Source organism: Lontra canadensis, unplaced genomic scaffold, assembly GCF_010015895.1.
Source record: "Lontra canadensis isolate GAN:19392208 unplaced genomic scaffold, GSC_riverotter_1.0 scaffold13, whole genome shotgun sequence".
Lineage (NCBI taxonomy): Eukaryota > Metazoa > Chordata > Mammalia > Carnivora > Mustelidae > Lontra > Lontra canadensis.
The window spans coordinates 7,463,802-7,490,665 of NW_022631007.1; the positions used below are offsets into that span (position 1 = coordinate 7,463,802).

Below are 26,864 nucleotides of genomic sequence, written 5' to 3' on the forward strand. Positions count from 1 at the left end.
TGGGACGCACCGATAGCAAGAGTTGGGGGCAGGGAGCCAGCGAGGTGATTTTCTTTCATTTATCCTTTGTCTCATTTAACAAAGACTTAGCTGGGTCTTGCTTGAATCACGAAGCTTAGATGCTACTTTAAGAGAAATGGAACCAATTTAATGCCCCAGCTCATCTTTCAGGTTAGTAGTTTACAGTTTAGTTTCTTTTTGTTAAGTGACTGAAAGGTACACATGAAGACAACTTCAGGGAAACGACTGTGGACAACCCAGTGTCTCTGCTCTGCTGGGTTTCTCGTGCTCTTTGCCTCACTTGTCAGTGGTGGGTAAAAACGCAGCCGTCTGCTCTGCTCCACGGATAGCTGGTGGGCCTCACAGTGGCTGGATAATTCAAGATGTAATTCAGAGAAAACTGGTTTCATTTATGTTTTGGGATAAGAGCCACAGAGAAAAACTGGAAGAGCCAGAGTGGGTTGTCTTGACCAAAGGCTTCCAGGGCTCTGAAGGAGCCAGCCTGCTTCTCTTGGTTGAGGAAGGAGATTGCATCTTAAACACATGGTGGTTGTTAGTCGTTGTACCTTTCTTTTTTTTCTTTTTCTTTTTTTTTTCCTTCTTTTAAGGTAGGAAACAGTCTTTGGACAGAGTTAAATGCTGCTCAGCATAAAGGACGTGCTGTGGAACAAAGCCTGCAGACTGTGACAAATTAACATACCCTGGACTAATGAGAATACAGAGTGTAGCTACTCAGAGGCAGAACAAATACTCACGAAGGGTCTCCTTCTCTCCTAGGACTTCCTTTGCCGGGCATCTGGCCGGGATTCTTGTTGGACTGATGTACACTCACGGGCCTCTGAAGAAAATCATGAAAAAATGTGCAGGTACCAAACAAAACACCTTTGGCCTGACAATGCATTGGAAGTTCATCTTAATTTTAACGGCAACAGGGGCAACCCCAGGTTTCCCTGTGGTTCCTCTTAGGAATTCGTTCATAGGCTCTTTTTAAACCAAGAGGCAAAACAGCTGGTGCTGTTCCTCACACTGCGCCAAAGAAGGGGTGGCAAACCCAAACTGTAAACCTGAAGCTTTCTTAGGCGACATAGCAGAATGTTTCCCTTCAGCAGTAACGGTACTCCGGAACACTGAGATTTTCTTGAAAATGCAGAGAACTTAAGTGGGTTTAAAATAATGTGTTCTTGGGGCACCTGGGTGTCTCAGTGGGTTAAGCCTCTGCCTTCCACTCGGGTCATGATCTCAGGGTCCCAGGATCGAGCCCCGCATCAGGCTCTCTGCTCGGCGGGGAGCCTGCTTGCTTCTCTCACTCTCTCTGCCTGCCTCTCTGTCTACTTGTGATCTCTGTCTGTCAAATAAATAAATAAAATCTTTAAAAAAAATAAAATAATGCATTCTTCTGTGGCATTCCATGGATTAATGTATATGCAAGGCAGAGGTAAAAAAGAAAAGGAAATCTGAACTGAAGTCAAGGCCAGGATTTGAAAGGAGTCTGAGTGAGCATTAGGTTCCTGGAGGGCAAGATGCATATCTGAGTCCGGTGTCCTTGAAGCAGGGCTCCCGCTTTTACAAGTTTTGCTGTTGGTTGTTTGGTGTTTTGTTTGGCTTTTTTCCCTCTCAAACTGATGCTCAATGAAAATACTTTATTTAGAAATACATGAATTTTTTTTAGCCCTCTTAATTTAAAAATGCTATACTGGCTTTGACTTATAGGAAAGCTATTTTGCAAACACTTGTTTTATAGACCATATGAGTTCCAATATTTCATCTTTTATTCATGGGAAATCTTCTGAGACTATTTTACCTTTCCTTGAACCATAAATAATTTGTTTGAACAGTTTGTGGCGATGACTGGTATTCTTGAGAACCATATAATATTCATGATATTAGAAAGCTTTCTAGGCACTATGCTGCCATCTTTATTAGTGGCTGTGTTCACTTTCAGATGATTTTTACAGGCTGTGTTGCATCTAAACACATTCCCATTTTCCTGAATTTGCTTATTACTGCGTTTTCAACGTGTGTGTTTGGAGAAGGCAGCGGGAACTGCATTTATTGAAAATGTCCAGTTCCATTATATTTTTGATACAACTTAATTATGGAAATCTAGTAATGAGCTTTGTTGCCCAAATGCTCCCAGTATGAATAAAGGAAAAGAAATGATTCTTGGGAGTTTAATGTTTTCTTTCATTTTCTATGTTTGTCTTAAGTTGAAGTGGTTTGTAAAGCTTTTGCAGACATTTTACAGAATTTAGGGAAGTATTTTGATTTTAAAGAGGATTTTTCCCCCACAATTATACCATTTACACTCTTAGCTTTCCTCCTAAAACCTTGCCTGTCTTCTGTGGAGACTTACTTTTTACACCGTGTCATTTTCAAAGTAATCCAAAAGAAAATTAGACATGAGAAGTTGAAACAAACACTCACTTCTATTTACAAATATCTTGCAATCTCTCTGCCTGCTGTCCCCTCCCCTCGCCACCCAGCCCGCCCCCCCCCCCCCCCCCCCCCCCCCCTCCCCCCCCCCCCCCCCCCCGGGCCCAGGAAGCTGGAGAAAGTTCTAGAGTGACCTGAGAATTGAGGTGACACAGGAACCCTGTGGAAAAGAGCCAAGTGTATGAAGCTGCTGTCTGACAGGTGCTGGAAAGAAACAGCATCACACAAGCGGGTGTGCCTCTTGCTCTCCCCTGCGGGTCTCTCCCTTCAGGGCTGAATTGACCTTTGGTCCTACTGCCCTTTTAGGAATGGAGGAAGACCAGTAAGAACCGTGGATCCCCTAGCAGTCTTGTTGGGGGCAAGTCCTCTGTATAGCCAGAGCATCTCTCCTGGGACAGGGGCCTCAAGGCCCTCATTACCTTGAAAGGCAAAGACTCTCTTAGTTCAAAAGGAACCTCTTAGGCACTGCAGAAAGAATTGAAGGGTTTCAAGGTTCCCCACATTCTGTTTCCCATAGGGCTCTCCCCAAACAAAAGGGAGTTTATTTTAACAATTGTTTAGAAATCATTTGAAATGACCTTGGGTTTGTTTTAAAGAACCTCCTAATTGTTGGAAGGATCATCAGTTACTTTTGGCTGTTTTGTTCCATTGGTTGATGGGTCTGTTTTTATGCCTGTACCCTGCTGTTGGATTACTAAGGTTTTGTAATACAGATTGAGGTAGGGAAGAGTTAGCAGGCTGCTATCAGAAGGACAAGAGATAACAAGCATTGGTAAGGCTTTGGAGAAAAGGAAACCCTTGTGTACTGTTGGTGAGAATGTAAATTGATACAGCCCTTGTGAGACACAGTATGGAGGTTCCTCAAAGAATTAGAACTACGTTATGATACAGCAGTCCCACTTCTGAGTATATATCCAAAGGGAAATGAAATCAGTGTCTCAAGATGTTCACACTCTCATGTTTGTTATAGCATTATTCACAATAGTCCAGAGATATGAAAGTCCATCAGATAAATGGATAAAGAAGATGTGGAGAGTGTGTGTGTGTGTGCGCATGTGCATTTGTGTGTGTGTGTGTGTGTATGGTGGACTTATTTGGCTATAAAAATGAAAGAAATCCTATTGTTTGTGACAAAATGGATGAAGCCAGAAAACATCATGCTAAGTGAAATAAGTCATAGAAAGACAGATACCATATGATCTCACTTAAATATGGAATCTAAAAAAGGTGAGCTCATGGAATCAGTATAACAGTGGTTGCCAGGGGCCGGAGACATAGGAGAGATGGGGAGATGTTGGTCAAAGGGTACAAACTTCTAGTTATAAGATGAATAAATTATGGGGCTCTAATGTACAGTATGGTGACTACAGTTAATAATATGGTCTTGTATACTTGAAATTTACTGAGAATAGATCTTATGTTTACATGGGCACAGTACGGTAACTATGTGAGGTAACAAGTGTATTAATTAACTTGATTGCCGTAATCATTTCATGTGTATGTGTATATCACATCATCGTGTGATAGAATTTAAGAATTATATCACACTTTAAGATGTTTAACAATTTTAAGAATTCGTGTTACACAACCTGAATGCATGCAATTTTTTGTCAGTCAGACCTCAGTAAAGCTGGGGTGGGGAATTTCTTACGGCCACAGCTAAAATGTTTGTTTCCTTCATGTAGGCGTTTTTTCCTCCAATATGCATTATCCCGGACAGCAGTTCCACGTTAATAGTTCAGGTAAGTACTTTGTTTCATTTAATACATTTTATCTTCAAAAATCAGAGCGTTTGCCAACATCGAACTGCTGAGGGGTAATCCAGCTATGGTGTCCCAGGGTCTTCTGCACGTGTGTACTTGGGCCACTAACATGCCTGAAAGCTAGAGGGAGCCAGAGCCCAGGAAGCGTATTTGGGTGACCTGGTAGAGAAGGCCAAGAAAGGAGGGAACACTGGCCTGAAAATACTGTATGATTGGTATGAGCTCTCTCAGACATGATAAGATTCAGACTAGACCCGGCCCCTTGCTTCTCAGTCTGCAAGCCCAGACTGCCTGCTGAGTGTTGGAAGTCCCGTTTTCATCTACAATTCTCTGCATTCCACCCCACCTACACATTCAGGAAGAATCATGCCTAACCTCTGAGGCTAAGATAGGCATTCCTCTGGTAGCTAATACCATGTGACTTAAAGAAGAGAACGTATTTTTTTCTAGATGTCCTTGCAAATATGCTGAAGGGACTTCCTGTCCAAGCATCTGCCCTGTTTTAGATGAAGGCCCTTAACATGCTGGGGAGGCTGCTCGGCAGTTCTCAGGGCCCGTTCCAGCAGGCACGTGTTAGAGAACCCATAGGCTATGGAAGTCTGGGTGTCTTTTATAGACATTTCACTGGAGAACTGTTGGATCCCTCTGGCGCTTGCTTTTAAGTCCTTTAAGGTAGATCTAAAGTAACTTTTATTCTAGGGTTAATTCTGTGCTACTACTGAGGTATCACTTTTTTGGGATCTCTCCTGAATGGTCTTTGGTCAACAAGGGCTCTCTGTTCTGGTTGGTTCTAAAGCTAAGGTCTCCCAGCCCTGCCCGAGCTCCTGGAATCATTCAACTTGTAGCTCTTTATCATTCTTTGCCTGGTCCCATAGCATTTCACTCACACATACATGGCTTAATAATTCAGCAAAATCTTCAGGCGACCCATGCAGGTTTTCTGAAGGTCTTTGCGTACGCTTAGTTTTCTCCTTTTCTATTCTCTGCCCTGCAAATTTCAGCTCTGCTCTCAGAGTCTGTTGCACCTGCTTGTGTCCCCTGTCCCTACACCATAGTCAAGAAAGTACCTCCAGGCCCCTTTCCTTTCTCTCAAGGTTCAAAATCTTGCATTGCCTGTGACACAGTGTCTGAAGACATTCGTTTCATTTATGTTCTCCAGTTTTCTACCTGGCTACGGCGGGAGAGCTAGTCCAGTCCCGGTTACTCCTTCTGGCACAGGTAGAAGTCCAGTTGCGCAGCATGAGGGCAGTGCACGCAGCGTTCAGCCCGAGAGGGAGGAGAGGAGGGCTGCAGTTCCTGGACGTTATTCAGAGGAAGTGGAGGGCAAGGTCTTGAATGAATAAGTAGAAGTCAAGGAAAGAATGGGGGAAGAAAGAGCTTTTCAGGCTTTTATTAAAGGGCCTGTAGGAGATTATCCAGAATGTGCGGGAGTGCCGCTGAAGGGCTTAATCAGTGGAGTGATACTACTGGAGTTACGTTCAAACTCTGTTTTTGATGTAGTTATAAAGGCTTGGATCATTATTATTAACCCTGGCTATATATATGGAAGGTTTTTATATATATGAGAAGGGTTTTGTTTTTCTTTTTGTTTTTGTTTTTAAATATATCCATAGCTTGAATTCATCCCAGACCAATTAAATCAGAATGAGGATAGAGACAGGGACTTGGACTCTTTTTTTTTTTTTTCCCCTAAAGCTTCCCAGGTAATTCTAATGAGATCAAGAACAGAAATCATAGGCCTAGATGATGGGGTTTAACTAGACTTGGGGGCCACAGAAGTGAGTGTTCATTGGGAACACCTAGGACTTTAATGGATACTTAGTAACCACTTCTCAGGTAAGGACCATTTTCCAAGGGGGTTCAAGCACATTTGAGCCACGTCTGCCGCCCCCTCAGAATACCTTGAGGAATGAGCATGGCTTGGGGGAGGGCCAGGCAGGCCATCGGAGTGCTGCAGAATGCGATGACTGGGCTGTTCACGCTGGGCCGGGGCTGGCAGGGCTAGTCTTGGGGCTCGGGCACCATGCTCCACCATTTGAAGGCAAAGGGCACCCGGTGTATGTTGGCGCAGGCACAGAAGTCCCCGATGTCAGTCAGGGTAGCAGTCGAAGTCATCGATGAAGGTGCACTTCGAGGCTTTTGCCTCTGCTACTTTGGATGATAAAAACACTAGAAACGTGGTCTGGGTGCAGGAGAGGAACAGTTGCTGGACAACGCCAGCTCACCTAAAGAGAAGGGTAATGATTAGTTATTGACAAAGCTTTAAATATACTCATTTGGAAGAGCATCTGTTCCTGGACACCAGCTTATACTGACTTAAGTGTAAATCTATGTGGGTAGGAAGAGGTGGACTGGACAGGAAGACCGTACTGGTTCTCTCTCCCATTGTGGTTTCCCACTTTTTACTCACTTGATTCTCTCCACTGCTCATGCAACAGGGCCCCTAACACCTGGCAGTTGACAGAGGATAAAAGACTTTTCGCCTGGTTAATTTATTAAATCCCTGAAAGTAAGAGAAATGTTCCTCTGGACAAAGAGAATAAGAACATACCCATGCACAGACATACCTTAACCTATCGCAGATTCCCCAGCCCTAACATCTCGTGTGGTCTCTGCGAAACCGAAGTTTGGAAATGTTAAATCATTTGGCTAATGTCACACAAATAGTGATAAAACTGGGACTGAAAATGCTACTCACTGATTCTTAGCCTCTGCTTCTTCTGTATTACAGGGATAGGAGATGGCCGTTCTCCTGATTTATCCTTACAAAACAGGGCAGTTCCCCTTATCGTCTCCCTCCACCCCGCCACTTTTTTGGCATTTATTTAAAAAAAAAAAAGTAAAAGGGAAAACCTCCTTCCCTCCTTCATATGGAAGAGGCATAAGCCTACCAGACACAGACCACAGGATTAAAGGCAAACATAAAAACCGCTTTTACCTTTCTCTCTTATCCCCTGTAAGATTACAGTATGTATATTCCTTCCTCCAAAGTTACTGGATTTCTTCAAAAGCAGAGCTGTGTAAGGGCCAGGTGGCCATGCTAATGGTCATCTAGGGAACTTGTATGAGAGCCTATGTATCTCTTACAAGTAATGGTTTATTCTTAATATGGCCGTCCTTAGCTGGAAGAGTCTTTATAGGTCAAAGAACCTCATGAATGTTTAAAAAGCTGTTACCAATTTTTCTAATCTTGGTGGTGTTTCTTGATCTCTTTTGCCATGAAATCCTGGTATGTGTATAAGGAACAGATGGAGTAGTTAATAGAATAATGATAACCAGAATTTCTTTTACTACAGAGCCAAAGTATATAGCTACAAAAGAATATTAAACTGCTATTTCATCGCAGGATATAATTTAAACTTATTTATCTTAAGTGTTTGATTGTTGGGTTTTCCAGCCATGTTTATTATGAAGATTTAAAAATATCTGATTGGGACAGCAGAACAGCTGAAGAAGTTTTTTTGTCCTAGGAGACCTGCTCTTATTATAATTTGGTCTTCTTGATGATTTATGACTGATGATATAGAACGTTTAACCACACTAGTCTTTTGGACTTAACACACTGAAGCTTTCCCTTTTATCCCCCCTATGTTTTGTCTGACAAGTACCAAATTAGGTTTTATAATATTCAGATGTTTAGAGTTGTAGACCTTGTTTCATTAAGGCCGTGCTGGGTTTTTTTGTTTTTTTTTTTAAATAAGAAATAACATGAAGAAAAATGTTTTTCTGTGTCAAGAAACTATTGCCTCAAATTGTAGCAAATTTACCTGGCAATTGAAGCTCTGTGGATGTATGTAGTATTTCTGGTGTCTGCATAGACAGGTATTCAGAGCTTTGTGGTTATTCTGGGTTTTGAATGAGCTGAACATTTTTGAGGGTAGATGGGTAGAAGTGCTGCTTAGACCTTCTAGAAAGGATGACTTTCCATGGGGGTTTAAAAGTGGTAATGAGTCATATGGGCAAGTGCCCAATATGCTTTTTTTGTGTAGCAGTAAAATAATTGGCACTCTTAGGGATTGGGCAGCCTCTCTGTTCAGGGATTGCTGAAGCATACCGTGGTATTCAGTGACTTATCCGTAAGTATTCTGTTATGTTTTGGAATGGTTGCCCCTTTCTTTTGTTCTTTGTGAAGTACACATAATGATTGTATTTTACCCATTTGCCCTTATATGAAAGGTTTATTGTTGTTGTTGTTGTTTTGGTGGGAAATCTAGAAAACAATATTTGTAGCAATGTCATATTCTTCTTTACTCTTAGGACATGAAACTTGCTGGTGGGTGTTCCCCAACATAACAGTGGGAGCTAAATTTTTTTTTTTTTTCATGGTTTGTTGAGTAAGAGACCAATTTGAGGAAGGTGGTCGATTTTTAAATTTGAATCCAGATCCAACTTCAGTCCTATACTATTGTGAGGATTTTGGAAACTTACTTATATCCTTTCCCTGTTCTAAATATCATGATGTTAATATTCTAATATGGGAAACAGGAGAGAGAATGTGAAAGTTGGCTTATTGGAGGTATTTAGTAAATTCCCACCAAGTTTTTGCTACTTTCGGAGCAAGACTTGTCAGAATCAGTCCCCCAAATCCTGAACAATTTTATTTAATGTTTATTTAAATCATTCACTTTGTGACTGTCAAGGACATTGTAAAATATTACCAAGAAGGAAGGGTGTTTTAATAATCAGTAAAAATTGGGCTCTGAATAGACTGCTGTCCAAAGAAGATATGCAAATGACCAATAAACCTATGAGAAGAAGCTCAGTATCATTAGTCATCCAAACCATAATGAGATACCACTTAAAACTACTAAGATGGCTGTAATTACAAAGATAGTAAATGGAGAAATCTGAACCCATTACCATCGCTTTGTGGAAATGTACTATGGTACAACTTTTGAAAACATTCTGGCAGTTCCAAATGACTAAACAAAGAAGTTCCCTATGACCCAGGAAACCCACTCCTGGGTATGGACCCAAGAGAAATGAAACACATGTCCATATAAAAACTTGTCCATGAAGGTTTATAGCAGTGTTATTCACAAGAGTCAAAAGGTTGAAATAACCCCAAATGTCTGTCAATTGCTGGATGTGATATAATCATGCCTGGAATATTATTTGGCCACAAAAAAGGAATGAAATACTGATTCATGCTACAACATGGACCAACCTTAAAAATATTATGCAAAATGAAATAAGCCAGACACAAAACAGCACATGTTCTATGATTCCATTTCTGTAATTGTCCAGAATAGGCATAGCTATAGAGACAGAAAGTAGATGAGTGGTTACTTAGGGCTGGGAGGGATGGGGGATGATAGCTAAATGGTATAGTTTTCTTTTTGGGGGTGATGAAAATGTTCTAACATTGATTGTGGTGATGGCAGTTCTCTATAAATATATATGAAAAGCCATTGAGCTGTACACTTTAAATTGGTGGATTAAATAGTATGTCAGTTGTATCTCATTAAGGCCACTATAAAACATAATCAATAGATACATATAACATGACAAATACTATGTAAATGTATATAGTTACATTAGATTATCAGCTGAAACTAGATCAGTGTGTTTTATTATCATTTCATTGTTTATATGAAAATACTTTTGGGGTGCCTGAAGATTTTTAATCGAAATAGTTAAACTGTTTCCTTTTTAATCTTGCATTTTATTTATAACCAGCACAAAAGTAAACTTTAAAATAGCCTCAGGACCAATTATCAAATATTCTGAATATGAAATCTTAATTAACCAGATTCTACCCTATAGTGTTCCTTTTTTTTTTTTTTTTTTTGCTTGATTGTGTGTGTGTGGTTTTCCCCCCTGTAGTCTTAAAGAAATAAGAAATTTAAACTCAGGTGTGTACTCAGTTGATGATATGGAGACCTATGACACAGGACTCAAAGTAAAGGGTAGGAATGTTCATCAACAACAAAAAGCACATTAATTAAACATTTGCAAACTCATCCCCAAAGTGTATGATAATGAAGGAAAGAAAGAGTAAAGTTAAACAGACTCTTACAACTCTTTCATTACACGAAAATTAGATTGGTAATCTTTTGGGGGAAAAATTCTCTTCCAAACAAATTACATTAAAGTGGTCAATTAAAGAAGATATAAGGAATAAACTCAAACCAACTTAAAAAGATTGATGAAAACACCTTGCAAAAGTGAACTCTGCTCTGTAATTGACCCTCATTAATGGGATATGTAAGTCTGATACTTAAAGCATTATTTAATGAGCAGGTTGTTTCTTCTCTCATTTTATCTAGCAACCAATTTCTTGAAAGTGCTGTTAATAGAAACTATGTTCTTTGACATAAAATTATAATTATAGAGACATCGCCTTGTATATCAATGTAATTATTACTGTCCAAAGCATCATACCCAGCACAGAAATCCCGTGGTCTCTGCATTAAATGTTAGTCTGCCTTTCACTGTATGGATCCACAAGACAGAAAGGCTTTTTCAACTATCATTTCAACCATTGCCTTCACTCCAGTTAGGACTTCACAGAGAAGTCACTCCAAGTATTGTATAGCTCTGAATCCACTCCAGATGAAAAGAGCTTATACCAGCCCCTCTCCGGTACCCCTCAGACTTTGTAAATTCAGATCTTGTTCCTCTTCGGCATGTAAGGACTCACACACGCATGTCCAGTCCCACGCTGGGCGCTGTGGGTACAACAGTGATAAGACTGTAGTTGCCCACGCTCATGGAGGACTTCTCCATTTGTCATCTTTCCTTATTTTGAGGGTTATAATTGTACTCAAAATGATGATATAGATTATCGTCTTTGCTTATAAATACGAAGAATGGAAAGAGCGGTACGTGGCCGTGTTCTCTAACCTTTTCCTTGTGCCTGTAGGCTACTCCAGATATCAGGATTCTTACCAGTATGGCTGGCCAGCTTACTCTGAAGAAATACCCAGGAACTATGATGCCTACACAGCAGGACTGAGTGAGGAGGAACAGCTGGAGAGAGCATTAAGAGCCAGCCTCTGGGACCGAGGTAGGAATGTTGCGCCCTTCTCTTAATTTACAGCATACCTCACATGGTGAGATGGTCTGAAAAAAGGACTATTTGTAGCAAATTAAATTTGAAATAGTTTATAAAAAGGATATGTAGATGAAAAAAAATGTGTGCAGATTGTGATTACCAAGAATGGGGTGTGATACCATATTCCTAGCAACCTAAGCTAGTAAGGTGCCAGACTATGTAGGTATTGTTAAAGTTGGTCTTTTTATAGGCCCGCGGCACTCCTCAGTGCCTTGGTGTTACAGTTAAGAAACCTAAAAAAAAAAAACTGAGGTATGTGAAAAAAGGAGTTTACTTTGGATTTCATATCTATAAAGCAGGCTGTATGTCACTGTATATATCAAAGTGTTGCCCACAGACCTTCCCCAAAGTCATGTGGACTGCTTGGTAAGAATTCAAACTTAGGGTTCTACTCCAGACCTGCTGAACCAATCTCTTTGGGGGCAGATCCTAGGAATTTGTATTTTCAACAGGCCTTCCAGAAGATTCTTTTATGGATTGATGTATGAAAATCACTGCATTTATCATGCCACTTTTGTGTGGGTTTGACTTGCTACTGTTATTATGGCTTTAGTAGTGATGAAAAACCATCTGTTCATTCAGTAAGCATTTATGAAAGTCTTGACTATGTTTTGTGGTCTGCGTTGGGTACCATAGGGAATACAGAGAGGTAAAAGATGTACTCTCCCTTGAAAAGTTCACAGTCTCAGGTAGAGGAGATGCCTGCGAGAGGCCACAAGGGACAGATGACCATAGTATCAGATGCTCGGGTGGGAGTGCTCAGCTAAGAGAGGCTCAGGCTAAGTGCTAGATGCAGGCAGGAGGGGCGAGCTCTCCCTTCACTAGGCCTGCCAGATTCTTACAGAGGACTGGGACCTTCAGCAATGTGTCAGGTTTACAGAGATGTGGGCAGGAGTCAGTATCACACAGACAGGGAAGTAAGGGCGCTGTCAGTCAGCCCTCACTTTGGAACAGGGCCTTAAGAGAAGAAGGGGAAGAAGAGTGGAAAGCGAGGCTACGGCCTGATCACAGAGGTCATAGAATCAAGGAGGCCAGGTGGAAAAGAGACCCACTAAGTGCTGGAAGTGTCAGTGGGGTCCTGTGTGTGGGCGTGACATGATCAGAGCTGTGCTTTAGGAGTCTGGCGTTGGTCATTCCACAAACAAGGATTGAGCACCTGTCGGGGGCCCCAGGCATGGCGTTAGGCTAGGGATGAGTGCATTATGACCACATGGCTTCCGACTTTGAAGAACACAGTCAACACCAGCAGCGTGCATGGAGGTAGCATGACGGCGGCCATCTGAACAAGAAATCAAAGTCCAGATGAGGAAGGGGGGTGGAGGGAGGGCCGGGGAATGGAGAGGAAGAGAGAAGTCAGTATTCCTTGGGTAAAGAGTATCCGAATTGTGTGCAAGTCATCTATTACTGTATAACACATCACCCTGACATGGCTAAAACCAATAAACATTTCTTCTTGCTCTTGAGCATATTTGGCAGCTGGCCAAGCTTACGGGATCTTGGGCTGGCCCTCGTGCTAAGGTGTCTACAGTGGGTCACGTGGAGCTGGCTGCCCAGGGTGACCCCACTGACTTGCCTGAGTGACTGTCCTCGGAAGCGATGGTGGAGGTGAAGTCACACACCCCACCTGGTCCAGCAGGCTGGTGAGGGTCATCTGCCAGGCCTCTACCCAAGGGTTCCAGGAGAGTAGAAACCAGCAAGGCTTGTGCTAGTGCCCCACCAGTGCCGCTGTATTTTGCCGCCGCCACAAGTCACCGCCCAGACTCATGGGATTCAGTAACAGACTCTGCCTCTTCATGGCAGGAGCTGCAAAGTCGCACAGCAAAGAGCATAAATAGAAGGAAAGGTAGAGAATTAGGGCCATGCTCATAATCATTTTATTGCATATTCTAGATGTTTTGCTAGCATCATGATCACAAGCAGCATGCCTTAGCCTTTCTAGAGTTGGGGGTAGGGCCCCAGAGCCTGTACTAAAATAAATTTTCATGGTTTTATTCCTACGCACACAGGAGTTTAATCACCATTAGGCAAGGCAGGAAATCTGGGACAAGTAAGGTTGGAGTGAAGCTACTAAGCATGGACTTTGTACCAGACTTCGTTTAGGACCACAAACCGACAGTGGGAGAGAATACTTTGAGGTGCTGTAACTATTCTGTATCTTATTATTGTGGTGGGTACAAAACTCTGTATTTGTCAGAACCCACATACCTATACATCACAAAGATGGAATTTTCCTATCCAGAAATTTTCAAGAGGTAAATAAGAATTAATAAGGTACCTAATGAAATAACTGGTGGTCCTGCAAAGACCATCAAGGACTACAAAAGGCATCACTTAGAAGGTTCCTGAGAGGCAGGACAGTGATGACGTGTCATGTCATGGTGGAAATGCTAAGAACAAAGGGAGAGCTGGACCTTTGCGATGGAGAGATTTGGCAGTCAAACACCTGAATGCCGCATTCAGGCTCAACGATATTATCCGTGAGGTGGCCTGTTGGGTGTCTCCCAGTATGATGTGGTATGAGGAGCACAGCATCATGTTCTTGCTGTGATGTCTTCTCACTACAAGTATTTAACCTAACTCCGAGTCTTCCAGTATAAGCATCAATATACAGGAGCTGCGTGGGATAGAGGAACAAGCTGAGTAACACCATGGAGAAATAATCAGATAAAACATGGGATTTCTGCAATTCAATGAGAGTGGTCTCCTGGCAGGGGGGGGGGTCCATGTCAAAAAGAAAAAAAACAGGGTGTGGTTTTATATTAAAAGGAAATAACAAACATAATATGAAAAGCTTGAAAAACTGACTACAAAACCTTTTTTTATAAAACAGGAATTTTGTATTTGGGCTAGATATTAGAAGTTGTTAGGGAAGTAATCAGACTTCTTGGATGTGATAATGGTATTGTGGATAAGTAGCAGAATGGCCCTTATTCTTGTGACATACACGCTGAAGTATTTAGAAGCAAAATAATGTGATATCTGCACCCTACTTTGGAAGGTCAGCCGAAACAACCCTGTCCTCTCTCTCACCATCCCTCCACACGTACTGCATTCAAATTAATTTGGAAAACACTGACAAACTATGAACATATAGCAAACTGTACCCTGTTAAAGACCCAGAATGGCACTGGTATTCTGATGATTCTAATTAGCTCTGCAGTTAGGAGACCAGTTTGTTAAATTAATGTTTTCTAAGAGCCTATGGAACAAGTTCCAAGAAAACTGACCTGAGGAGACTTCATGAAGTGCATTATACAGTAACAGGTGGCAGCAAAGGAATTAGCTTTATAAATTATTTATATTAACTTTAGTTTTATTTTCTTTAAAACACTTTGTGATTTCCTTCTTAACAACAAGAAACCAAAGAACCATTGTTTTAGCCTTAATACTTTTTTGCCTTTGTTTCCCTATGGGAAAAATACTTGGTTTGAGTTTTATTTTATAAAATTCTGGCCCTAGATACATACTATTTTGTACCTTGCTTAGTTTCATTCAGTGTTACGTTGTAATCAGATTTTCATACCACTGAAGGTTTGGAACATACAGATCCTCCATGTATTATCTTCGATTTATACTTAAGTATGTTTTTTGGAAGGGAAAGTATGCTATTTGTAAATAGTAATTTTAAAAAGTTGTACATCGAGATTATTTTTTTCCTCTTCTTTAGTCTGTTGACATACGGAATTATTTTGATTTTCAAAGGCATTCCCAGGCTAAGTCCCACCTGGTTGTGCCAATTTATGGCCCTCCATGGTGAAAACGCCCCATGCCCCCAGAACAGACCTGCATTCTGCTCTGGTTGGGTGGAATATTCCTTACACTTCAATTAGATTGCCTTAGTCTAGCGCACCTGGGTCTTCTGATTCCTTCTGATTATCTACTTGTTCTGTTGTGTACTGCTTTTGTTTTTTTTTTTTTTAAGATTTTACTTATTTATTTGACAGAGATCACAAGTAGGCAGAGAGGCGGGGCGGGGGGAAGCCGTTTCCCCGCCGAGCAGAGAGCCCGATGCGGGGCTCGATCCCAGGACCCTGAGATTGTGACCCGAGCCGAAGGCAGAGGCTTACCCCACTGAGCCACCCAGGCGCCCTGCATACTGCATTTTTGAATTAAACAAACTGCTCTCAGTAATACCGAAGCATATTGTTGCTGTGGTTACCCTCTGTACACCAAACACTTTCGGAGCCCTCCAGTGTTACCTTGTTTTTTAGGGTGGGGTGGGGGCTGATTGGCTGATGAGGTTTACTCCGTGTCTGCTTGACCTTGGATTTCAGCCCTTCCACGGTGCTGCAGCTTGAGTAGATTCTCCCTCTGCTTCATGCCTCTCTCCCGGGCTACCCTGCTGCTGCTTCTCACTCTGGGCTTTGCAGTCCAGGGGTGGGAGGCAAGTGAGGTACGCTCTTATTAGGCCTCGATCTTAGTGACTGGGTGCCTCACTTGGAGGAGGTGTGGCCTCCGAGGTGTTCCTGGCCCTCCCCCAGGTTTAGAGGTCCCTGTTTATTTCTCTTACCCCTTTCCTAAGCTTCACGGGTTTTCACCATTTCTGTTAGGGAAACAGTGGCTTTTGCCTTTCTTCTGGGCACTGGACATTTTTTGTTGACCAGGATAGAGAAGAAGGATCTGGGCAGCCTATTTTACAAACCTTTCCTGCAAGGACTGCTGTTCTTTCTCCTAGGACTGAACCAGGAAGGACAAAGGATGCTTTCTGGGCACGGTCATCCATCCCTTTTGGGAGGTCTCTGCCCACAAGAGGTTCTGAGAAGAGCCTAAAAGTGTGTGTGAATTCTCTTCTATCGTAGCCCACAGTATACTTTGTGATATACGTTTTCTGAATACATCCTGTGTGCTCTTGCTAGCTCACATTCAGCCTTTAGCAATTTGTTCATAGTTTTGGCTAAATTCTTTTTATTAGTGTCCACTGGAGTCTGAACTAGGTGAGCAAGTGCTCTGGTACCTTTTCAGACCTCCGTCTAGTTAGTTGTCCAGATGTTTGAGCTGCATGATGGGTTGAGAAAAAGTCACTAATTTGCAGATTGTCTTGCATTTATGTTTATCACAAGAGTGATGCTCTTCCTAGCTTTCTACACCCCAGAGAGAAGCTGGAAACATTCCTTGTTCTTCGTCAGGGTTTGAATCTGTCATTCTTAGTACATTTATTTACTACCTTTTTTTTTAAGTAAAGAAGATCTTTCCCTCATGAAGTAGATAGAATGGATAGCCCTTTTTAAACAGCCTCAATAAATGCTTTATTTTTTCTCTTTGATTTCCAGTTTTCAGAGTAAGAAGTTAGCGTAATAGAGTTATACTGAGATTTGCAAGGGCCCACTAATAGAAATTCATTTGGTAGAATGCCAGTCCACCAAGAAACATCCAGCACCAATTAGTTTCAGACTGTTCTCTAGTTAAATACATTGGAGGAGTGTATTAAAGAATCGAGGTAGCACCTTTTTAAGCTCAGAACTTGCTGTTGTCAATATCCTCACCAGTACCTGGCCGTACAGGTCCAGAGGCTCATGCAGGGACCAGTAATACCAAAGTAACCTTTGTAGAAGAAGTCTCAAAATCCCTATTATTTCAAGGAAAATGCACGTTTACTACTATCAACAGAAATCTTGTCTTGTTCTCTTGGCAGTCTCCGCTCTTATAAGCAAGTCCAAGAGGCAGCTGATATCATAATAATAGAAAAATTTTGGAAAAGAGCCATCTCTTTCTCTGAGTCAAAAGGCAGATGCCAAGTAGGAACGTTAGCTCATTGCATTTTCCTCTCTCCCCTCCCCCACATCCTTCCATGTATAATTTGTGCCTTTTTTTTTTTTTTTTTAATAGCCTGCCACCAAGTTCAGCTGGTGGCTGGGTACAAAGCTGTGTCCTTTTCAGCTCCTCTCTGCCAGCCTGGAGCATGTGTACTGGTTAAAGCTGGAAATCCTTACTGGCAAGTGGCGTAACTTGTGCTCCTTTTCTTAGACTCTTCTGCAAGGCAAATGGCCACAATCACACTTTGGCTCTCTCGTGAAAATCAAGCAGATCTGTCATCCCCCAGCCCCCCACACACTGTACAGTTGGGGTTGCTGGTTAGCCATATGTGAAACTATGGTGGAATATATTACAAAGGTCTTGGCTTCAGAATGAAACTGGTTGCTGCTTTGTCTCTCCGTCTTTGGATGTGAAATTACCAGGGAAGCCATTTTGGAAAAAAAAATATTTAGGTTCCAAATTAATATCTAGTGCTTTTGTTGTTAACAGATGATATGACAGTATCTTTGAATCTTGTTTAGAAGCATCATGTGTTTGTAGGGACCAACTGAGACACATTTTAGGTAAAAAAAAAAAAAAATCTACTGTACATTTTTCCTTTTACTGAAGCTATACCAGCGTATGTAAGAGCAGCATTTGTCTTGTTTCTCTATTGTGTGGACATTTTTGAGAAAAATGAAATGCACTGTGTTCATTCTCTTTATCTTTCCTGGCGCGGTACAAAGGGAAAACAATGGGAATGTCAGTGGCCTGTGTTCAGTCCTGGCTTATTAATGAACTAGCTTCACTTGAGGTGTGAAAGACTGAATCTAACCAGACCTTTGATTTATTATTATTTTTTCGCAGGCAAGATGAATTGGGTACTCTCTTCCTTTCCCATTGTCCTGTGGTAAGGGACTGAGAAGGAGGGGTGTAGCTAGGAAGAGGTGGAGGCACTGGGAACTGTCAGGAATGTTGGGCGTGTGACATGTAGATCTCAGGGCTCATGGACGAAAGAGTGGTCCAGGAATATAAACTCACACCGCTAATGACGGCCGATCTCACCCGATCCATACATGGGTTAGGACGTGGTATCTTATTCAGTTGTGCCGTTATATGATCCTTCTTTGGCCCAGTGCAGGCAAGCATAATGGGGCTGTTTTTAACATATGCAAATGTTCACGGCCTGCCTGCGGCTTTGCAGAGGTGCTGGAGGCCAGGACAGAGATGTACAGCTAATTCTGTGTGACCGCTTAACTTTTTTTTTTTTTTTTTAAGTAAATTGGTGTGTTTTCCCCTAGGAAAAGTTTCTATGTAATGAAAAAGTACCATCTGCCAGATTGTCTAAAAGCAGTCCCATTGCAGAACACTTCCTTTGGATTGTGATTCTTACTTGCTAGCCTGTGTTGGAGATACTCATTTCAACGAGGGAAATTTGATATTCGAGACTGTGTCTAGATGTCAAATTGTGCACATAAAGAAACATAAGTGTATGAGTTTTTAAATCTGTGAAACAACATGTGACTATCCCAGCCAGGGAGAAAAACAATGAAATGAGAGGGCCAGGGTTCTGTTTAGGTCCCCATTGTAAAGGAGCCAGCTTCTCTTGAGGTCCCAAATTTTAAAGTATTAACCATAGCCTGCTGTTATGGGAATAATAAAATAGCAATAAAGATACGTGAAATTTAATCATATTTGGGAACTTGACAGTAATGATTACTCGTGTATTTATAATTTTTCCTCTGCCACCCCCCACAATCACCATTTATTGAAAGCATTATTCAGATGCTAATGAGTAGATTGAACAATAAAAGTATAAACAAAACACTAATGAATTAATTCCACCCACCCATTCCTCCTCCCCCCCCCCCCCCCCCCCCCCACACTTGGAGACTGCTTTTGGACTACCAAATCTTAACAGTTTCAGAAATACTACCTTGCACGCTCATGCTACTCCCTCATCATTCCTTCTGTCACTCAGCAAATCTGCATTTGAGCCTCTCATATGTGTCAGATACTGTTAAGCATTGTAGACTACAGAAAGGAATAACTCCTGTTCAGTACTATCAAACCAAAAATATTATTCTTTTTGCTGAACAATAGATTTAAGTGACTCACTTCACTTCAACTAACCATTATATTAGATTCACGAAAGAGAGTAGCTTTTAAAATATTTTTTCAGAGAGCATGATGGAGAGAGAGCACCAGTAGGGAGAAGGGCAGGGGAGGGGCAGAGAGAGAATCTTAAACAAGCTCCATGGCCAGCACAGAGCCTGTCCAGGGCTTAGACTCAGCACCCTGACATCATGCCTGAGCCAGAATCAAGAGCTGGACACTTAACCAACTGAGCCACCCACGTGCCCCTAGTAACTTTCAAAAATGAATTGATCACCTTACTTGCCTATCTATGAAATATTTCAGCAACCAACATTTCCTAAATTACATAGGAATTTTATAGTTTACTATAACAATGATTTGTATACTCAAGTTATCTATACAATTTTTAATCTCAGAAGTAATTGACATGCTTATTCAGTATTTCATAAAGTCAAATAATTGTAGAAAACTGCTAATTTTAGGCCTGATTTAGAACTTTTTGTTTCTACAAAAGTGTATTCATTTGGAAAAGAGATATCAAATAGTGCTTTAAAATTATAGTGGATCTCACATTCTTACTAATCAGACAGCTGAAGGTACTAGGAAGTTCCTAATCCTACATATTTATACTAAAATATAAAACCAAACAGTGTCTTTTTTTTTTTTTGAGCTAAAGGCCCAGACTTTGTTACATAGACTCAGTTGTTGATATTTTCAGTGAGTTGGATTTTATTTTCTTTTTATCTGAGCATTTCTAATTCCTCTTTAAGCATTATAATTGCACATCAAAAGCATATACATAACATTTTACGTGACTGTACCTTAATATTCCATCTTCATCTGTGAGCTGAGCTATGACACCAGTGATGAGTTCAGTGTCTGCAAAGAGCCACATCATTGAACATATTAAGCACATGACTTCAGTTTAAATCTTGGGACAGGATGTGTTATTGTGATCCTGTGCTTAATTTATTTAAATTACTTTTAAAGTCAGTGACGAAGAATGAGACAAAGCAGCATCATTTTTCAAATGTAACTGTGATAATGCTGGCCCTGAGTGTGACCTTAGAGGTCATCATATCTGACACCTGCTTTCACCCAGTGAGGAAACAGACTCAGAGAAGCCCATCACCATCTATACACATGTCTGTGAACTTGGCCTCAGTTACTGTCAACAGTGTCCTGCCCTGGGGATGCACGTATGAAGTAGGCAGGTGTGAGGTCAGGGAGTCGGGGAGTCAGGACCTCCCTACAAGGTGCTAGATTGGACCCACATTTCTGGGGCTCCCATGAGCCACCCAAGAGCCAAACCCCTGCGTGAGACCCCAGACTTGACTGCAGACAGACTTTCAGCTTTCCCTTGCCACCAAGGGCAGAGTCCACATAGCCTTCCAGGGAAGGGGGAGATGAGTGAGGAAGTGTGACAGCAGCTCTCGTGTTTGTGTGCTAATACCTGTTAAGGTGTGTGCTGTCATTGCTGTGTGGTTCTGCTTTTGTTTTGACATCGGAGGGGACAGCACTCCATTCCTTTTCTGGAAGTTCTACCTGAATTGCAGATGTCCCAAAGTAGATGGTGCTGAGGACCTGAGACAGGTGGTGGTGGGTACCTGAGCTCATCTATCACTATCTTTGGCGATTTGGGCAGTGTTTGTCATTCTAGTTATAAAAAGCAATATATATTCACTGTGAAAAATACAAATAAGAAAAGAAGACAAAAGTAATCCATAACCCCACCACCCAGAGAAAAACCACATAACATTTGAGTTGTATCCTTTCGGCTACCCATAATACGGGTGCCGGGAAGAAAGCACCACAAATGATTTGGTGAAATTCTTTCCAAGTCGAAAGGAATTAAGTGCCTGTCCATGGTGCTGGGAAGGTTCCCATACCCACACTGTGCTAGGAAGGAAGCGTTTGTAATTATCTTTGTTCTTTCCGATTGTGAAGTGGTGGCACAGAGAAGTCAAATGATTTGCTCAGGGTCACATTCTAAGTGGTGAACACCAGACAAGGAGGCCAGACTTCTCTGTTCCTAGTTGGGATACTTTTGTATCATCCAACAGAGCCTGTTCAGAAGAAGCCTTTCTAGGCTGCCACCGAGTTTTCAGTTACTGTGGAGACTGCGCCATAGAGTCAGGATGGAAACTGAGCTGGAGTTTTGTTTGTGTTCTGGGAGCGGATTGGCTGTTGTGATCTTCCTGAATTCAGAATCCCGAGAACTGAGATGGGTGTGGCCGCTCTGGAAGAGTCCGGGCTATGTTTAGAAAGACTATTACTTCTAGAGTAACAAGGACATTTCTTTTACTGTGGTCCTCGCCTGTCCATAAAAGGTTGGCTAAGTTCTTTTGTTTGGTTGGTTCTGGGGTTTTTTGTTTGTTTGTTTGTTTGTTTGTTAACAGATCTTGATAGCATCAAAAATAGCAAGATAAATCATTTGTGTAGGGAAAGAACACCCTTTAACAAGAAGCCTGCATCTCCGGTACCTTATAGAACATACATGCCAAAAGAAAAAAAAATTATTACTGTACACAATCATAAATCATATGCTTGGCTATCATTTCATTTCTACCAAAATTTATAGCATATGAGCAGAAAAGCATTTTTAATATGGGCACATTAGTGACATTTTAATTAAGGATATTTGTATCGTTCATTTAAATAGGGCTCTGTTTTTGTTCAGTAGCTTTCCTTTTAGAAGAGAAATGATTCAGAACAAAACCAGAATAAATGTGCTCACATTCAGTGTGGCTTAAGACATCAGAATTTTACATCAGACTGTTATACATTTCTCCCACTCCTCGTGAATGGGAATTTTTCCCAAGAGAATTTCTGCTGCCCTTTGTTCTGCCTCTCAAAGTCCTCTCACTCAATGTTGTGCACAGTCTTCCACCCATTTTGTTGTATTTTGTTGCTAGTAAGAAAAATCAAGAGTCATGTGTCAGCTTCCACTTATAGAATCACAAATAGCTTTCACAGTGGTCTAGTTTCATCACATGGCAGTTCTCCAAGGGACCAGAACTATTTATAAATTCTGTTGCACTTAGTTACGGAGAGCCAGATGTGAAAGTCATGCATAATATGTATTTATATATCTTCATGAATCTCAATTAGGGACCAGAAATCTTCTTATGTCACATCTGTGTTATTTAAATCTATTTTTTGTTATAACACAGGACTGAAATTATGCAGTGTTATGAAGATTACTATAAATATTAAGCTGATTAAAATTACATTGTAATCATCTGCTTTGGAAAAATTGCAAATGGCCTAATCGTGGCATGATAAGGGACAGATTAAATAAATCATGTAGAATATTACTCAGCCATTAAAAAGACAGAGAAGCAGGTTTGTGGTTTATCAAACGACAAGCAAGGATACAAGTGGTATTCTCAGTGATAACCCATTTATTTTTGATAGACCCAATAAATGTACTGTAAAAAAGATTAGGATAATATTTAACAAAATGCCCATTATCCTTATTTCTCAAGAATAAGATTATGGTGACTTCTATTTTCTTGTTTTGGCTTAACTCCATTTTCTAAAATTTCTACAAAATCATGTGGAAACTTTAAAAGGAAAAAATATTATTAAAGTTAATCTATGCATTGCTAAAAATATTCAGTATTAGCCATGCTCTTCTCTGATGTTTTCCGAGCTGCATTCCATTGAAGGCATCAGGTTCCTGCAGAGAAATGCACAGACACCTGTACATCATGCATTCATGCCTCCAGCCTCTGCAGATTACTGATGGGCAGTCAGAGTGATGGGGGAGACTGGGCTGAGCCCAGGGTCTGAACTAGGATCTCTCCAGCTTCTGTCTCCCCTTTTCCTTTCTGCTCATTCCTTCCTTTTCCTTCTCCTCTCCACCCTGAACCTTCTGGGCTAAAGTTATCCACACCCTGCAGACAAGAAGGCCAACTGCTCCTGCCATCAGCAGCTAGCTCTCCCTGCCTACTGCAGTGGTTTCCTTCTTAAGGTTCTAAACCTTCTAGTTTGAGGCTGCTTTAGCGCACACGTTTGGAACCATGGTACTTGGCAGTTCCATTCTACCTGACAGTATATGAAGTATAAAGCTTCGTACATTTTATGCAGAGTGGTCCTTTCCTATCTGTTCTTGTGGTAGTTGGAATGCAGGGCTTGGGTCACCAGTGAAAGGAGAAGTCTGGCGCACTTTCTGTGGAAGAGCATTTTTCTATTGCAAAATACAATTTTGTGTTACCAGAAAACAGTATGGGTTGACTCGTGAATCACTGCATTTAGAATTCTTTACATAATCAACCTAAACCACCCAGAGCCCAGTAGTTTTTAATTTTCAACTCAGTGAGACTAAAAGGAAACAGTTTGCTTTTGGCTACAGTGATGCCGAAAGAAAATAAAATGTAGCTAGTCCTTCAACATTAAGGGAGATAAAGTGTTTAATAAGTGTCTTCTAGAAGAAATGACATCTTATAGAACACCTGCTGTCTTCATTATAACTTTAAATAAGCTGTGTCTCTGGGGGTTCACGGGGCCCTTCTTTTGGCACACACTGCTGTGACAAAGATAAGTTTTAAAGCCCCAAGTAATTTGCTGTTGTGTAGAGGATGCTTTTTGGTGCAGAGGGGAGTAAGACCCTGGCTTAGATAACTCAGGCCCAGCAAGGTCCATTTTGAGCATAATTTTGGCAGATGATGGTTGTCAAGTTGACATTTCCTAGCCCTTAGTAACCCTAGTGATTCACTAATTATCATGTTAATGTTTTCTATAGCATAGAAACATGTAGGCCATTCTTGATATGGGGGCATAGCTGTTCAGTGGAATTCTGGATTTCTTCATATGCTTTGAGAAAGGGACCTGAGCTGTGCCTCTGCTGATGGCGTGTTTCTGTTATGTTTTGGTCTTTAATGGTCCTGCCTGTAGGGACAGGGTGGGTGGACGTTAAGGAACTTCAGGGAGAGCCTTTCTCAAAGTGCCTTTTAAAAATCCCCTGCCATTTTGGCAGGTTGCAATCAAACCAAGAATGATTTCCATAAGCAATGGCTGTAAAAAACCATGTGGCCCCAGAAAAATAGTATTTAACCAGCAATGTGGTTCATCTTATTAGCCCAAGGAGAAAATAACTCCCCACCAAATTCTACTCTATTATAGATAAGATTGTTTGAAGCCAAAATCAAAAACATCTGTTTTTTTTTTTTTTAGCTGCATGAAACTAATGCTTTGTCCCCCAAAGCAGCAGCAGTTTGTACAGATGCCACGTACCCTGTATCTCTCAGACCTTGACACCATACAAGGAGGGCATCTTCAGAGTTCATGAGCAATTAGAACATTCCTTCCTGTCAATTAACTGGCAAAGTAATGAGATCAAATGAATGCTGTCCTTAAAAACACCTGGACTTATATTTTCTAAAAAGCATGCCTTGCTCTTTGCAGTTCCATGAACAGAGAAACAACTACTTAACATTAAGATAACTTAAAAATTGCACCTACAGCAACCAGAAGACACAGGTATCGTCATTTACTTGGGACCCAGAATTCATGGATCGTCTTCCTGAGGAGTGACATCATAACACCTGCCATCACTTAAGTGTCACAAAGGTAGGCAGGCAGAACACTTAGGTAGTGAGCATCCTTTCTCATAGTAAAGCGTGTAGAATATCCAAGTTTGGGGTTATCTGGGTATTGACCCTAAATTTCAGTTAGTGGTTTCCAGCCCATGGCCCACCTAAGGATTATGGTTTTTCCCCTGAAAGTGATGAGTTGTAAAGGCTTTGAACCAAGAGAGGAGCAGAGAAAGTGGGTGACGACCCCAAGATGAGAGGGTGGCCTGTTGGAAAAACTAAGTTGTCTGGGACTGCAAGCTGTTTTTCAGGTGGAGTCCCAACTGGCCAACTGGGTGGGAATTCGGTTGTGAAAGATCCTGTACCCGGTGTTTAAGGCTTTTGTAGGGGACTCTGGGGACAGTGGAAGCCAGGGGGAGTTTTCAGTGAGGGAGCAGCAAGAGCAAATACAGATTTGAAGGTCACTGTGCTGTTCCCTATGTGTGGGGATCAGGTTCCAGAGGGAGAGATGGAATTTAAGTGAGTCCTAGCATGCCAGAAACCATTGTAAGTGACCTGCGTGTGTGTATGTACATGTGTGTGCAGGTACATGTGTTAATGCAACAACAGTGAAGTGAATCTTACTATTTACCCATTTCAGAGGAGACAAAACCAAAGGGAGGCCTATCGAGGTCGCACAACCAGAAAGCGGTAGAGCCACGACGTGAGCCCAGACAGTCTTGGCTGCAGACTCTGTGGACCTAGGCATTGTTATTTACCCTCTCATACTGTGTCGGTGGGGTTGTCCTCACCATATTTTAATTAATAATAATTAATAATACATAAATAACAATTTAATTAATAGTAACAGTACTAGTATTCCACAAAATGCTGCCAGTACTTCACTAGCTTAGTGAATTCTTTGTAATCATAACCATCCCTATTGGAATGAAATTATAGACATTTTAGTGAATCAGAGTTGTGTAAAATATTCATCAAAAAGTTTCAGATTACGTTTTCCAAGGAGAGGTCACTGAATGTCTTCTTGGCCCACTTGAAGCTCTCTGTATGGGAACGTGTGTAGCAAATTTCATGGTTGAGTCTTTTCAGGGCCTGCCATTGGATCCGTGTGACAGCCCAGGGGATATGAAATCCCACAATGTTCTCTGACCCACAAGTCACAGTCCGCTAACTGTAGATGGAATCTTCCAACTCAGCGGAAAGACAGGAGAGGCAGTATTAAGAATAGAAGAGAGTAGACTTTTCTGAAAGATACAGCTCACCGACAGCAAGAACTGAATATATTCCTAACTGCAATGACCTCACTTGGTTTCTGAAAACAGAATAACCATTGTTGTCCCATGTGTTTCTGTAAGCAAATGGTGACCATGGGTGCATCCAAGGACTATAATTCATGAAAGACCAAACATGCAGTTGACTAGTATTTAAGTAACTAGTGGAGATGGTTTAGAGATTTTGGTGGCGCTCAGCTGCTCACTCGTTCAAATCACCTGGAGACCGTTTTAAAATTATGAACCAGGACCCATAGCCGGTGGGGTTAGAGTAAGTGAGTATAAGGGAGATGGCAGTGTGGGCTCAGGCACTGCGGTTGCTTTGTAAGCTCCCCCAGTCTTCAGGTGGAGCGATCCTTGAAGACCAAGGTGAGAGGTTCCCACTGATCTCTAGCAGAAGGCAGTGGACACTTTTTTTTTTTTTTAAGTTGGAGGTACAGATAATACCACCCATTTCAATAATACCTAGATTTCTAAATTCTGCATATATAGTTTGTAGAATGTATGGAAATTCCATACTGTGCCAAATAGGAGCAAGATAGCTCCCTTCCTCTCCCAAAATGAAGATGAAGACCACATTTCCTGTCTTCAGAGAACTTGGTCAAGTGGGAGAAAGAGGAAGGGTGTAAGGAGGGAAGAAAGTAATACGGCATCAGCAAGACTAGCTCTTATTTCTGTGGAACCATCGCTAGGAAAGAGAAGGGAGAAGGCTGGTTGGGAATGTTGAAGGATATGAAGGATGGAAGAAAGGGAAGAAAGGTGGTACATGGTTTCTCAACATGTCTCCATGACAAAAAGAACCCCCCCCAAAACAAAAACAAACATTAAGCCCATCTTACATCACATACCAATTCTTATTGGAAATCGTGCAATTAAGAAATTATAAAATAACATGTCTGGTTTTTGTTTATTTTGTTCTCTAAATGTAAATTTTACTGATGAGGAATGGAATTTTAATGATTATTGCTCATAG

The 26,864-nt window shown here is 41.4% G+C and overlaps 1 protein-coding gene across 1 annotated transcript in view; it reads left to right on the forward strand.

The window, feature by feature from the left end:
• The window catches only part of RHBDD1 (rhomboid domain containing 1), a 122,924-nt gene that overhangs the window by 61,517 nt on the left and 34,543 nt on the right, over positions 1 to 26,864 (forward strand). Inside the window, exons 4-6 of the mRNA XM_032857368.1 lie at positions 778 to 866; positions 4,119 to 4,175; positions 11,062 to 11,205. Of these exons, the coding sequence (XP_032713259.1) occupies positions 778 to 866; positions 4,119 to 4,175; positions 11,062 to 11,205 (290 nt within the window). The remainder of the gene's footprint in view (positions 1 to 777; positions 867 to 4,118; positions 4,176 to 11,061; positions 11,206 to 26,864) is intronic.